Source organism: Stegostoma tigrinum, chromosome 35, assembly GCF_030684315.1.
Source record: "Stegostoma tigrinum isolate sSteTig4 chromosome 35, sSteTig4.hap1, whole genome shotgun sequence".
NCBI classification, from domain to species: Eukaryota; Metazoa; Chordata; class Chondrichthyes; order Orectolobiformes; family Stegostomatidae; genus Stegostoma; species Stegostoma tigrinum.
In genome coordinates this window covers 21,063,421-21,077,502 of record NC_081388.1, presented here as the reverse complement: position 1 = coordinate 21,077,502, position 14,082 = coordinate 21,063,421, and the positions used below count along the sequence as shown (strand labels likewise).

Sequence of the window (14,082 nt, the reverse complement as noted above, 5' to 3'; positions counted from 1 at the left end):
CTAATTGGACAGCAGAGGCAACTGGAGGGGCTGGACACTACCCCCTCCTGACTGGGGAGCTCTGTATTCTGTAGGTCACTGGTCATGACTTCAACCATCTCAACTGCCTGTTTTCACCAATTCCTTTTCTTTAAATGTTCGTAGGAAATATTTCCTATCTAGTAACATCTTTAAATCTGAAGTTAACTGACGTTGTCCAAATTTGGACAAACACCAGAGGAACACTCTCTGCAAATGCTACCAATGTTTCATTGTAATATCACTTCTCACTAGGTGGTATCGGACCTGAGTTTCTGCAGCCTTCATATGAACAGGAGTGGGCCATTCAATGTGATCATGGCTGACATTTGACCTAATGCCATTTGGGGACCCGTGTCCCTTGAGTCACACCTGGCGCACAGTGGTTGTTGAGGTCTGTCATCTTGTGTCCAGGGCACATCTCTGCAGGAGTTCCTCAGGGTAGTGTCCTAGGCCCAACCATCTTCAGCTGCTTCAATGGTCTGTCTTCCATCATAAGGTCTGATATGGGGATGTTCACTGCAATATTCAGCACCGCTCATGACTCCTCGCACCTGAAACAGCCCATGCTCAAATGCAATGAGATCTGGACAAGACCCAGGCTTGGGCTGACAAGTGGCAAGAAATATTCACACCTCAAATGCCAGGCTATGGCCATCACCGATAACAAACAATCCAACTTCTAGCCCTTTGGTGTTACCATCACTGAATCCCCCCCCACTATCAACATCCTGGGGGTTACCATTAACCAAAAACTCCAGTTGGACCAGCCACACACACCCAGTGGCTACAAGGGGGAGTCAGAACCCAGGAATCCTCACTGACTCCCCAAAGCCTGTCCACCATCCACAAGGCACAAGTCAGGAGTGTGATGGGATACTCTCCACTTGCCTGGATGGTGGTAGCCCCGACAACACTCAAGAAGCCTGACCCCATTCAGGAAAAAGCAGCCACTTGACTGGCACCACATCCCCTCCCTCCACCAGCAATGCTCAGTAGCAGCAGTAGGTACTGCAGAAATTCACCAAGGATTCTCCAACAGCACCTTCCAAACCCAGCACCACTACCATCTGGAAGGACATGGGCAGGAGATACATGGAAGCACCACCCCCTGAAAATTCCCCTCCAAGCCACTTGCCATCCTGACTTGGAAGCATATGTTTCTTCAATGTCCATGGGCCCAAATCCTGGAATGCCCCCTAAGGGCATTGTGGGTGAACCCACAGTGCAGGGACTGTGGTGCTTCCAGAAGGCAGCTTGCCACTCCCTTGAGGGCAACTAGGGACGAGCAAATGCTGGGCTACCCAGTCATGTCCCACAACTGAATGAACAAAACCATCTTTTAAAGACTTGTGCACATGAGCATCCACTGTGTATTTATCTTTGTCTTCATTCTTTGAAATGACAAATCCACAATCTATCCTTTTTTTGGTCCAAAATGGACAACCTAACATTGACCTGCCTACAGCTTTGCCCGTTCACCTGATCTATCCGCATTCTGTTGTAATTCTAACACTGTCAATCGTCTGTAAGCCTGTCAATCAGCAAATTTTGATGTTGGACATTTTTGTATTGCAGCGTTTTGCTTCTACAATAAATTCAGCTGCTTGAAATGCAATTCATTTGTTGCCCATTGCCCCTGTTTTACAATGTGATGTTGGTCTGGAGTCTGCAGTTCAGGTCTTTGACTGCTACAGTAGTTTCAGTGCTTAGAGAAATGGCACCATCTGCTGGCTTGATGAGAAATGGCAGCCCAGAACTGTCCGGCAGCTTAAAGCTCCTCCACTTGAATATTGTTAGATCATAAGAACAAGTGTAGGCCATTTGAAACCCCCCTCAGGTCTGCTCTGCCATTAGTGGGATCATGAGTGATCTGACAATCCTCAGTCCACCTTCCTTGTCCCCTTCACTTTCCCCAAAAGATTGTGCATCATCCCCACTTTTATAAACTTGCCTAAGGCATGTCTTACTTGGGAACAATATTAACTCATGGGATGGGCAGCACAAGCCATTAACCTAAGTAGCTGTCACTCTCTTGCATTAATGGCCATCAGGTGTTGCTGAAATTACAATAGATGCTGTCTGTTTCACTAAGTAAATTGTACTTTTTGCAGTCTAACTTGTTTTGCATTCAAACATGGCTGAAGGGTGTACATCAGATTATAACTGTTTCTTTTAGCAATCTCCCTTTTCTTTTCTTAAAGACCAGATGCCACTACTTCAAGCCACTTGACCCAGAGTACGGGAGCACTGAGAAGACAGCCAGTACCTGTCAGCACAGGAGGACCAAGGAAACAGCTGCTACTGAGAGATCCTCGTGACCGATCCCATCCAGCTCAGTCAGGTGTCCTGTCAACAAAACCTCAAACAGGAAAACCTATCACCTCTTTGAACAAAGGTGGGGGAGAATAAGAACTAAGTGCTTGAATTAAGAATTCAGCGCTAGCCACACAGCTATAATTTTTGTGCTGGCAGGCTCTTGAGTTGAAATCTTTGAATTCCCTTTTGAACTGCAAATCTGAAGTGGGGAAAACTGGGAACAACTTGTGTAATCTTGGCATTTTAAGAATTTTGATCAGACTCTACCCCAGTCCAGTGAATTTTCTTTTTTCTTTCTTTAATTTTATTTAAAAATTTCTCCATCCCTGAGATGGGAGCTCAGTTTTTCCATATCTCTAACATCCTTTTTTCTGTGTAACACTTGCAAATGCAACTTTTTTATTCTCCTCCCTCCCTCCCCCCAAGTCACAGCCGAAAGGTTTTCCTGCCCCTTGCAATGTCCAGGGACGACACCTGAATGAATCAGTAAGTGGTCAAATATCAGGAAAATGAGATTAGAGAAGCCTTTTGTGAAGAGATAGTTTCTCTCTTTCCCCCACCCACCCTGGCCTTTTTTGCTTTCTTTTTTTTTTTTTTGCAATGATGGTTCAGCTATGGTGTACAGACTTGGCTGGGATACAGTGGAGATTGCTCTGAATGGGATTAATTGAATTCGGTGTCTATATTCCATTAACACAACGTTTTATTAACTAGCATCCAGTGGGGCTAAATGTGCCACTTGATCAAAGATTCTAGTTGATAGAGGCTCGTGCAGTTAAAGTAATGGAAATGTAGTGTAGGAGGTGTACACATCACTGTAGAGCTGAATGAACACAGCAGGCCAAGCAGCATCAGATGTGCAAGGAAGCTGAAGGAGGGTCTGGACCAGAAACATCAGTTTTCCTGCTGTGTTCATCCAACTCTACACCTTGTCTCTGATTCTCCAGCATTGGCAGCTCCTATCTCTACACATCACTGTGCTCTTTACAGGATCAATCAGTGTAACTTTTCCAGCAAGTTCTATTTAAGAAAAGAAGCCTTCTCTTTCATGCCCCCAACTGACTACTCAGAAATTACACTTAAATAGAAAACATGGCAGTTTTTGAGGTATAATATTTCTTGGTTTATTGAGGGTGTCAGTTAAGATAAATCCGCTGAAGCATTGGATGCGGAAGGACTGACTCCAATCCTTGGGAAATTGGAACCTGATTTGGGACAAAGTATCCATTCAAACTGAATGGTCCCAGTGCTGCTCTGGCACATGCTACACTCTGAAGAAATGCTCAATGTGCTTTAGGAAACTTGAATCAATTAGCATTCAGTTTAAGGTGAAGTTGGGGGCGGGGGAAAGAGTTTCTGGTAACATGGCAGGAGTCTGGAACACATTACCAGGGTAATGGCGGAGGCAGATATGATAGGGGCATTTGAGGGACTTTTAGATAAGTGCCCAACTGTGCATGGAATATAGGTATATGATAAAGTTCAATTTGGTGCCATGTTCAGCACATTATGGGCCAATGACCCCTTCCTGTGCTGTACAGTTTTACTTTCTATTGTTAAAGTACAACAAAGAATACATTGGAATAACAACTGTATTGGGAAATCTTGAATTCTAGGTTGTTAACTAGTTAACCATTCCAATGTAATAACATCTTTAAACACTTGGCAAAAGGCAAATTTCAGAGCTCTAATGCAGCTCCACTTTTTTTAAGCTGTAACCACAAGACAGGTGAAAAAAGCTTCTACTTCAACACCCCCAGCAGCAGCTGCTGAAAGCTAAAACTTAAAGCCTAGTTCTGAGCGATTGACCACACCCATTCAGGCTCCTTCTATTGTTTGAGTTTTAAGGAAAAATCTCCAGGGCACTACAAGCCGTTTACATGTTTTCAGTAAACAGCTTGCACCTCTGCCTTAAAACCTCTTTCCTACAAAAATGCCTCTTAATGCCACAGTGTAGTCACAAAGCAGAAGCAATGAGAGAATATTATGTCGATAACTAATGTGTATTAAACTCTTCAGATTTGGGTTCCTGTGGTGCAGTGGTAGTGTCCTACCTCTGATCCAGGAGACCTGTGCTCAAGCTCCACCTGCTCCAGAGGCATCCCTGGACATCTTGACTAAGTCGTCTCCAGATTGGGGGAAGGGGAACTAACTGGGGTGGGAATATTGGTTGTGAAGATGGTGTGGTAAAGAGGAAATGCTGGCTGGGGGTAGTCAGTATGAAGCTTGGTCCCAGTTGGTCAGTGAGGAAGGAGAGGTACAACATGAAGGGTATTCTATAGACCTCAATAGTGAAGAGTTTAAATACTTTGCAGTGCAAAGTGTTGGAATAAAGAGGTGTAGAGCTGAGAAATGTTTGTTTTAAAAAATATATCATAGACCAAGTGCTTGTTGGGTGATCTTTCAGGCAAGAGTAAAGGTGAACTTCTGTCTGTTTTCTTCCTGGGGTGGAATTAGATTAGATTCCCTCCAGTGTGGAAACAGGCCCTTTGGCCCACCAAGTCCATCCCATCCACCTATAACCCACACACCCCTGAACACAACGGGCACTTTAGCATGGCCGATCCACCTAACCTGCATATCTTTTGGACTGTGGGAGGAAACCAGAGCACCCGGAGGAAACGTGCACAGACACGGGGAGAATGTGCAAACTCTAGACAGACAGTCGCCCGAGGCTGGAATTGAACCCAGGTCCCTGGTGCTGTGAGGCTGCAGTGCTGACCACTGAGTTACTGTGCCACCCCCAAATTCCAGTACCTGCTATTAGCAGGATTCAAACTTGGGTTCCCCAGAACTTTCAGCTGGGTCTAGGGATTGATTAATCTTGCGATTGTTACCAATTATGCACTCCCTCCCTCAGTGGGGGGGGGGGGAAGTAAGGAATATTAACTGGGGTCAAATGGAGAGACTGTGATGGATCCTTTCAAAGTTGAATGGGACTTTTTTTTTTGAGGGAGAAAATGAGCCTTGACTGAAGGGTGCAGTGGACCTTGCTAAAGGTGGGTTTATCTGCTGGGGGGGGGGGGGGGGGGCGCGGGGGGAAGCAGAACAAAGCTACAACCCTCATCAACTTTGCAAAAGAAGAAACATCAGGAACAGCGATACAAAATCTTGGCAGATGGTGGGTGGCAGTAAGAGTGACTAGATAGGCAGCCTGGAACTGGAGTCTGAAACCCTGGTCTGTACAGCTTGCATCAGAATGCTGGAGGAAGTCTGGTTTTGAGAGGGGATTGGGTTATGGCAAGTCTTTCAGTTTTGGGGAGCTGGTAGAGGATTACAGTAGTGTTCCTTGTTGGGGAGGCTAGACCTAGTAACTAGTGGGTGGCTTTTTGAAGTCTGTACCTGGAGGAGGAAGAAAATGAACTGACTGTAGAGGTTTAGGTATTGGGTCAACAGTACTTGCTTAAAGTTGAGGGTTTAGTGGGTTACAGAAGACTGAAAGGACAGCAGTAGGTAATGGTCATACGGATTTTGAAACACGGCCTAGAAAATGGGTTTAAAAATTCCTCTCAATTAAAAATGAGGATCAATATCCAATTAGATAAGACTTAATGACCAAAGTGGAGAATCATGATAGATTCTTGTTTTTAGACTTTGCCTTCCCCAAAGATCAGCTCTAGAACAGCCTTCGTGATCAATAGATCAATTCCCAGTGGAAGTTATATAATATGTATGAAATGGACCATAAGATCTGTCTCTTCAGTAAGAGGATGGGTATTAAACAAGTGGAATGGGCAGACTGGTGATGAATGGAGTGAGAATTAAACCATTTTGTGGTCCAAATTGGGAGTGGTGTTAGGGTCTTAATGACCTGGTTTAGAAGCTAACAGGGCTAGAGGGACTGGAAGTTCAGCTCTGCATGGATCTTGGCGTTTTCAGGATAGCGGTTGGTAAAGCAAATAAGATTTTTAGAAATAGTTAGGCATTTCAGTCCAAAATGAGGATCATTATGCTGCATCACTAAGTTCTTGTCCGCCCCCTTGCATTTTGCATCCGGTTCTGGTCTCATGACAGATGCATCTAGGATGAGGGCTTTTATTCCAGATGGAAGAAGGTGGGCTTATTCTCCTTTAGCAAAGGGATTTTGAGGTGAGATTGGTGTTCAGATGGTTTTGGATAAAGTAGACCAAAAGAAACACTTCCTGTTAACGATCCCAAACAAGGATTGGGGATTGAGATGGTGGCATGAGGAATTTTTGAGAATGCCTTGAACAGCAAAAGTGGTGTAAGCAGAAATTTTGTCTTGAAGTCATTCAATCACTTGAAAAACACACTAAGGTCAGAGTAGGGTTTGCTTGATGACTGGATCACTCCAAAGGAGCTAGCATGATTTTGATGGACAAACAACCACCTGTGCTCTATATGATGCTTAAAGGAATTGATATTTCTGGCCCATTCTCCTGCAAATCCCCGAACAAGGGGAAATGTTTGTTTTTTTAGAATGGGGCTGTGGAAGAAATATTTGTATTGAAGCACTTCTACAAAGGGTTGTGGAAACCCAGAATACCTGCCTTTTTTGAAGCTGACCAATGTTTAAGGATATCCCTGCTCACTGTTCCAAGTACTGGATATGATGGAAAGAGCTGTAACTGTTTCCCTTCCCACTTACTGTTACCACTTTCTCTTCCAGATGTTAAGTCTGCCACTTCACTAGCACGTTCCAGCCCTGAACTCAACAAAGTCACCCGAGCAGTGAAGTCAACAAAACCAACGTCTGCAAAACCTTCAGAAGCAGAGGGGAAGACCTTAAATGCAAGAGCAAAGGGTCAGCTGCCCAAAGTGGCTACTAGATCCACAGCAAGACCACAGCCAGGTAATGCCACTTCAAAGATGCCTGCAGGGAATATTCCCAAACAATCGACTAAACCCTTGAAGAGAAATGTTGAGAAGCAATCCCTGCCAAATAAGACTCTGTCATCCTCTGCCAGGAAGCCTATTTCTGAAAACTATGTTGATGAGGAAACGAGGGCTGTAGGGCTGGCAGGACCTCTGCCAAAAATGCCAGCTGAGGTGGAGAGTGCAGTGGTGAATGAGGAAATGAGTGCAATATTGTCCAGTGAAGATGTGGCAGTGACTCAGGGGCACCTAAAGATCGAAGAACTTCCATCTCCCCAGCGAATGCAGTCAACCCCTTGCCTTAGCAATACTGAAATGATCGTGATCTCAGCTGCAGCAAAGATGGAGGATGAAGAAGTTGAAACAAGCTCTTGGACGAGAGCAAACGCAGCAGCTGAAGGTCAAAAGGAAGATTCAACAGAAGCTATTATTGACTTGGATGAAGGAAACAAGGGTCTGAGTGACCAAATGACAGAAACTGATTTAAACTTTCCACTCAATGAGGAACAAAATCTTGGCACTCCTGATTCATTCAAAACCCCTGTCAAAGTGGACTCGAGCAAAACTGAAGCTGAACAGTTTAATGATGAGACCTGTACTCCCATTAATGAGAGAACTGATCTGAACAACCTGCAGGTACAGCATTTACTTGCTGAATCTGGTTCAACACCTTCAGGAAAGGGCCTGTCTCAGAGCTCAGCTGAGGATGGCTCCCCAATGGGAGATGGATCAGCCAACATCAATGGCAGTGCTGCTCCTGTGCCAATGCTGCAGGATCTAGCACCTCATGCAGGGCCACCTTCAGAGTGTTGTCTTGATGACAGTTCTCCTGAGATGGACAGTCCTCTAACTAATGTAGAGAAAGCAAAGCTTGGCTTGTATGAATATTCTGAAGAGGCAGATACAGAAGAATCTCCTAATGAGCTTTGCCCTGAAACTCTTCAAAGTGAAGACAACCAAGATCGCCTTTTTGAATCTCCAAACCTAGTGGAGACCAGACAAACCAGACAGGAGGAGGGTTCTGTCCTGCCATTGGAGCAGAAGCTGGGAATTTCATCAGAGGAGTCACATGAAGACCAGGGTGTCTCCAAGTCAAGTACACTGAGTGGCCCAGACTTGGCAGGAAAAAGCAGCAGTACCACCAGTACTCCTGAGGAGCTGAAGGACTACGACAGCAGTTCAGGAGTGGAGTCAAAGTCTGAGAAACTAGAATCTGGGGACATATATGTTCCTCAGACTATGCTGAGCCCACTAGATGACCTGGATCAGGATTTAGGGATTCACTTGGAAAGGGTTGATGAAGAGCCAGATACATTTGCAGCAGATGATCTACATGGTGATCGTTCAACAGAGCCCATGGTGTCTTCAGAGGATGAAGACCACTTGGAGGTTGACTGTGAACGAGTGAATGAGTCTAGCCCATGTGGTTTGGAAGGAATCGATAATCCAGTATTTGAGGACAAAACCACAATGGACTCTAACGTGGAAGCACTGAGCCACGCTGCTTCCTCAGGTTCCTTCAAACACTTGACTCTTCATGCTGTGGATGAGAGTGAAGAACTTGCAACAGCTGAGGTTCCTTATTCCATTGCTTCTCAAAACTGCATGCACTTGGCTGTTGGGTCTTCACCAGAAGTTTCCACTTGTGGCCAAAGAGCAGGCCTTGCAATGGACCATCAGTCTTGTGGAGCTGAAGTAAGCCCTTCTCTTGAGAACAGTCTTCTTCAGCATGTGGAAGATGCTATTGTTCCTGAAGTGACTTTCTTGCCCATCAAAGGCAGTGACCTGGCAGAAGCAGAATTGGAGTCTGATCAATCCAAGTCTTGTGACGTTGAGGAACCAGTTGCAAGATATCCAATAGACCACCTTGATGAGAGTGTGATTAATGTGCAGAAGCTGTCCACTCCCACCACTGATGCAAATGGCAATCACATGCTGCATCAGCAGCAGTACTATCCTGCTTGTGAAAAGAATGATAGGCTGTTGACAGGTAACGTATAGAGCTTGGTTAAATGCAATTGTATCCAAAGGTAAGCTGACTAAGTCATGAGGATAAAGGATCAGTGAAATAGATGTTAAAAATCAGATGGGAAGTCTGACTTGGATTGTATTCTGCACTGAGCTTGACTTTTGCATGCCTGTAAATTTTTTACCCTAATCAACAAATTCTGTATTGTGCCACTAAATCATCTATTCCAGTAGTGAGGCTGAAATATGTTCAAAACTTTCTCTTTTTTGGTGGAACACTGGAATTGGCTATTTCAAAGACTGCTTGTCCTCAAATAGTTGTTTTTTTTTTTGATTAGGTGCTGGGAAGGTGCAATGTGGTCTCTGACCTCACCCCTATCTCCCCAATCAACCCCATGTAACTGTAATGAACTGACACAATTGGCTGAGAAACCGGTTAGCATGTGTTCATAGTTGCATCACTTGTAATAAATTTTAGCATTGAACTGCAATCTGGCTGTTTCTTTTTGTGAATGTAGTCTGAGCAGCCCTTTGGACAACATTTTGAAACAGTTCCCTGCTTTTTCCATTCTGAAAATGTACAGTCTCTCCATCCTCTTACGATACCGCAATCATGACTTGGAACTTGTGTAACAGTTGGCTTGCATATTCCCTCCAGTGGAGAGTTGTACAATTGTACCATTGACCAGTTGAGGGCTTATTGGGTGATTTCAGTCTGCCAATTACTGGGGCAATGGTTCACCTATCAAAAGAAAAACATCCTCTGCTGTTGTCTAAGTTACTGTTTTACAGTGGTGGTCTGGACTTGTGTTGAACACCCTTTTTTTTTGGTCAGGGATAGATCTGTCTAACATGTCTGTCACAGTAACTTCATGTGTATTGACTTTAAATCATTTCAAATAAATTGTTTCTGAAGCAGTGACCTTTCTAACAAACACCTTTTTTTTCTATAAGACTGCTCGGTTGGAAGCAACCAGTGAGCAATGTTGCTGTCATTCAACTAAAGTTACAAAATATCTTCGGCATTCTGATCTCTAGCCATCCAAGCCAAGCAACGGTTTGATTTGCATTTGGTGTTCTTGTCTCATTTCACTTTGTTCCCCTTCTGATGCTACAATCAATTGCTACTTCAGTATACACTGAACAAAAATGAAATTTGTGAATTAATCAACTGTTTGAAGCTTTGTCCTGCAAAAGTAGCTCCTAATCCCAAGATATGTAATGGATGTGGCCTTCATCACTTAATTACTGTTGGCAGATTGAGACTGAAATGTTCCCTATACTTGGAATAACACACACTTTGCTGTTTCTATAGTTTGCTTTGCTTGTTTTTGAATTTTTGCTCCACCTAATCGCTAATTATAATGATGTGGAAGTGGGTAGATAGGCAGGTGATACTAAGGTAGAGTCCTCTTGTGAAGTCAACGTGGCGATTTTGCCACAGACCAACTACAGACAAGGTGAGGTGGGCAGAGACCTGGTGGATGTGGTGGGGAGTGGGGGGAAGAATGTGGAGGAAGGTGGTTGCTTTGCAGGAAAAAGTCAAAGGTGACTGCAGAATTCCAAGACTTAGATAGCTAGGTGACTTCTGCAGAAGTCAATGTGATGCTTCCAAAAAGAGACAGGAATTAAAGGGATGGGAAGTTACACAGACCACACTTCCAACTCCCTATAGTTCTAAGGGGGGATGTAAATTCACTGATTCAGGGTTGGTTTTATTAGCCTGCAATATGCAAATAGTTTGGACAGGACTGGGCTTGTTTTCACTGGTGGTTAGTGAGGGGTGACTTTTCAAAGCATATAAGAACCTTGAATGGTCTTGACAAGGTGGAAGTAGAAATGGAAATACTTCACCTCGTGGTCAGTCCACAATTATCCAAACTTTTTTCTAGGAAAGTGACCCCAAATTTTAAAATTGATCAGAAATTGTTATGACTTCTGCAACTTTTTTTTAGTCTTGTGGTGGAAGTTGGATCATTGAATATTCAAAGTTGGAAGTAAACCCTTGGGGAAAGAGAACTCATTATAAAGATCAGTTAGGCATTGGAATGTACGACACCAAATCAAATCTCCACTCCTTCCTAGTCCATCCATCCCCGATCAATCATATTTGTTGTGCAGGAATGCCTGTCATTTATCATGTGTGCTTATGCTCACTCTGTCTACATCTTACTATGTGCAAACAATTGCATCCTTCTAAGTGGTAGATTTTGCATGCACAAGGTGGATTTTTGCTGCTTGAACTATTCTCTCTCTCAATCATCAAGTGCTGTCAACTGTTGCAGGCCTCTTGGGCGATCAAACACCACTACAGCCGCATGCTGGTGTACCATGGATATCGCCACCCCTACCTCCAATCCTTTCCACCATCTATGAAGTAGAAACAGCAGAGGAGACCAGGTTGGATGATGACCTCAAAAAGGAGCAAATTCAGAAACCGACAGACTGGCAACGTCCTGAACTCATGGAGGAGCCCAGTGACAGGGTCTTGATGCTACAGATTGAACCAGTGAAGGTTGTGCAGCAGCTGATCAACCAGACGTTGCAGCTGTCTGGAGATGGTATGAAGTTACAAAGTAAGGTGACAGTTGACCAGGCAGAGCTGAGCAAGTGGACGGGTCTTATATCACCACTAGATGACTCCACAGCCAGCATCACATCTGTCACCAGCTTTTCTCCTGAAGATATTTCTTCTTCCCAAGGTGAATGGACTGTAGTGGAGCTAGAGACTCATCACTAATATTTTCTTCTTGCTTGTACATTCTAGCCTCAAAAGGTAGTGCTTCTAAGTCAGTTGGTAAAGTTAACATTTCTTTCTTGATGGTTTTTTTTCAAAAAGTCCAGACTAGGGGGCCATGTGCCCTAGTGGGCTTCGTATGGGTTTATCCAAGAGCACAATGGTGGTATGCTCTAAGTCCTCAACAGTGTTTTCAAATTCCTACTTCCAGGTCCAAGACAATGCACTTTTATGATGGGAACCAGCCTTGAAGTGCTACTGTCACTACTTTTTGTTATTGAATTTCATGCATTCAACAGGTTGAGTTTTGCAGTAAAGAGGCTTTTGTCTAGAACTTCAATCTGACGAGAACTCTTGTTCCCTGAATTTGAATGTTTTATTTGTATCTCTGCTCCAAAGCTGCCTACATTTTTAATGGTAATCTTCAATGATGTCTGTTCCAACTTGAGGGTTATCTGCTCAACTTGGATGCAAATAACTTTTAAATATTTGGCTACAGTTTTTAAAGTATATCTTCTGACAGGTGACTTTGAACAAGGTGTAAGTTTGCAATGAAGATCTAATTTTGTGTATCTACTGCAGCTAGATAGTTCAAGATTTAGTTTTTTTAAAAACAGCTGTATTGGGTTCTTGCTATGTGCCTCGCTTTGTCTAAGTTGCCTCTAATCATTGTTTTATTTCTAAGTGGAAATGTTACGACCAACCAACCTTGAATTTTTGAAAATGGGAAGAATAAACTCGTTTAAGATGGAATTCTATCAATTTTTAGGCTTGCTCTTGCAGCCCAAGTTCAGAATTTTTATCTGACCTCCTCACCCCCCCCCCCCCAAAAAAAAACAAACTCTAACATATAGAAGCCATGATGCAGGCCTGAGGTTGTCTGCTCAAGCGAAGAATGTTTTTGTCTCTAGTGCATTGGTGCAATTATTTTTGCACATTTTTAAGGATCCCAGTGGATGAACTAAGTGTCCTTAGATGTGTAGTATGCAAATATGCAGGAACACTTTTTGGAACAAAAAGCAACAATTTTTATACCACCTTGTATTTGCAAGTAAACTGGGTTTTACAGGTTTGTCTCCATATTTTTTCTTTTTTGGCTTTAGTCTACAGTCCCTTGGCTTTAAGATCAACATGCTGATACACTGCCCATGACCCACAGATGTTGGCTTGCATTGGGTAATTTCCACTTTAAGTCTGAGGAGTAACTTTTTTTTTGAGCAGTAACTTTTAAGACTGGGCATCAGAATTTGAACACTTGCATCCTAACAGGAAATAAGCAATGTAAGTAAAAAGTGGTAAATGCAACATCTTAGCCAGGATTTTCAGCTAACTGGCATTAGCTGTTTAAAATTAGTAGTAATCTGTCTGAGAGCCATGAGTCATCTTTCAATGGACAGAAGATGCATATTATGTGCTGCACTACCTCCAGTTTTTAAACCACCAAAAATGCAAGGATGTCCACTAAAGCAATCCAAGGTAATTAGACATGGACAGTTCAACTTTTGGTCTTGCCAGTGATTTTTTTTTTTGGTTTTTTTGCTTTGGTTGTTCACCTCCCCTTTTTTCTTTTAAGAAAGTTGTTTGTCCTTTTAAATTTGTTTTGCATCCAGTTTACTGGTGGATCTTTGTCCAGTGCTGATAACACAGTTCAACAACAAACTGGATTTTAGATTTTTCTGTCTGGGTCCACAATGGACATTGCTTTCATACAGCATTCAATTAGCTATTTCAGTGGGTCACTGGTGTGTATACTAGTGCTTACCTGTAAAGCAATGGGTCAAGGTCACTTTTTGAAAAGGCAATTGTATTGCTTTAGGTTGCATTAATATCTACTTTGGGTATAGTCTAAAATTCTAGAATTTCTAGCCATACGTCAAATGGTCAATTTGTTGGATTGTGCCTGAACTGTAGAAAAGCTGTGCAGAAGTTTGGACATGTGCTATAGAGCACATCAGGGTTAAAACTGTCCAAATGGTAAATGTTATTTTTGGAGTGGGTTTTTTAGGTTATGCTGATTTTTAGTTTTGACTTTAAGTTGACCAATAATGCATTTAGCGGTCAGATCGTTGGGCAAATCAAGACCTGCACCTATTTTTTTTTGAGATCTGATGATACCCTTAATGGAATTTTTTGATTCTTGCAGCTACGACAGCATTGCCTGAGTGTGCTATTTTGGGTCATTGACGAGCTTGCACTGGTTCATA

General features: G+C 43.2%; 1 protein-coding gene across 14 annotated transcripts in view; it reads left to right on the top strand.

Moving 5' to 3' along the window:
* The window catches only part of LOC125447595 (BTB/POZ domain-containing protein 8-like), a 71,619-nt gene extending 58,900 nt beyond the window's left edge, over positions 1-12,719 (top strand). For all 14 annotated transcript variants that reach the window (XM_059639951.1, XM_048522136.2, XM_059639954.1 and 11 more), the window contains 3 exons: positions 2,223-2,416; positions 6,968-9,163; positions 11,427-12,719. In XM_059639951.1, the coding sequence (XP_059495934.1) occupies positions 2,223-2,416; positions 6,968-9,163; positions 11,427-11,881 (2,845 nt within the window). In that variant the 3' untranslated portion in view covers positions 11,882-12,719. The remainder of the gene's footprint in view (positions 1-2,222; positions 2,417-6,967; positions 9,164-11,426) is intronic.
* Positions 12,720-14,082: the final 1,363 nt, after the last annotated feature.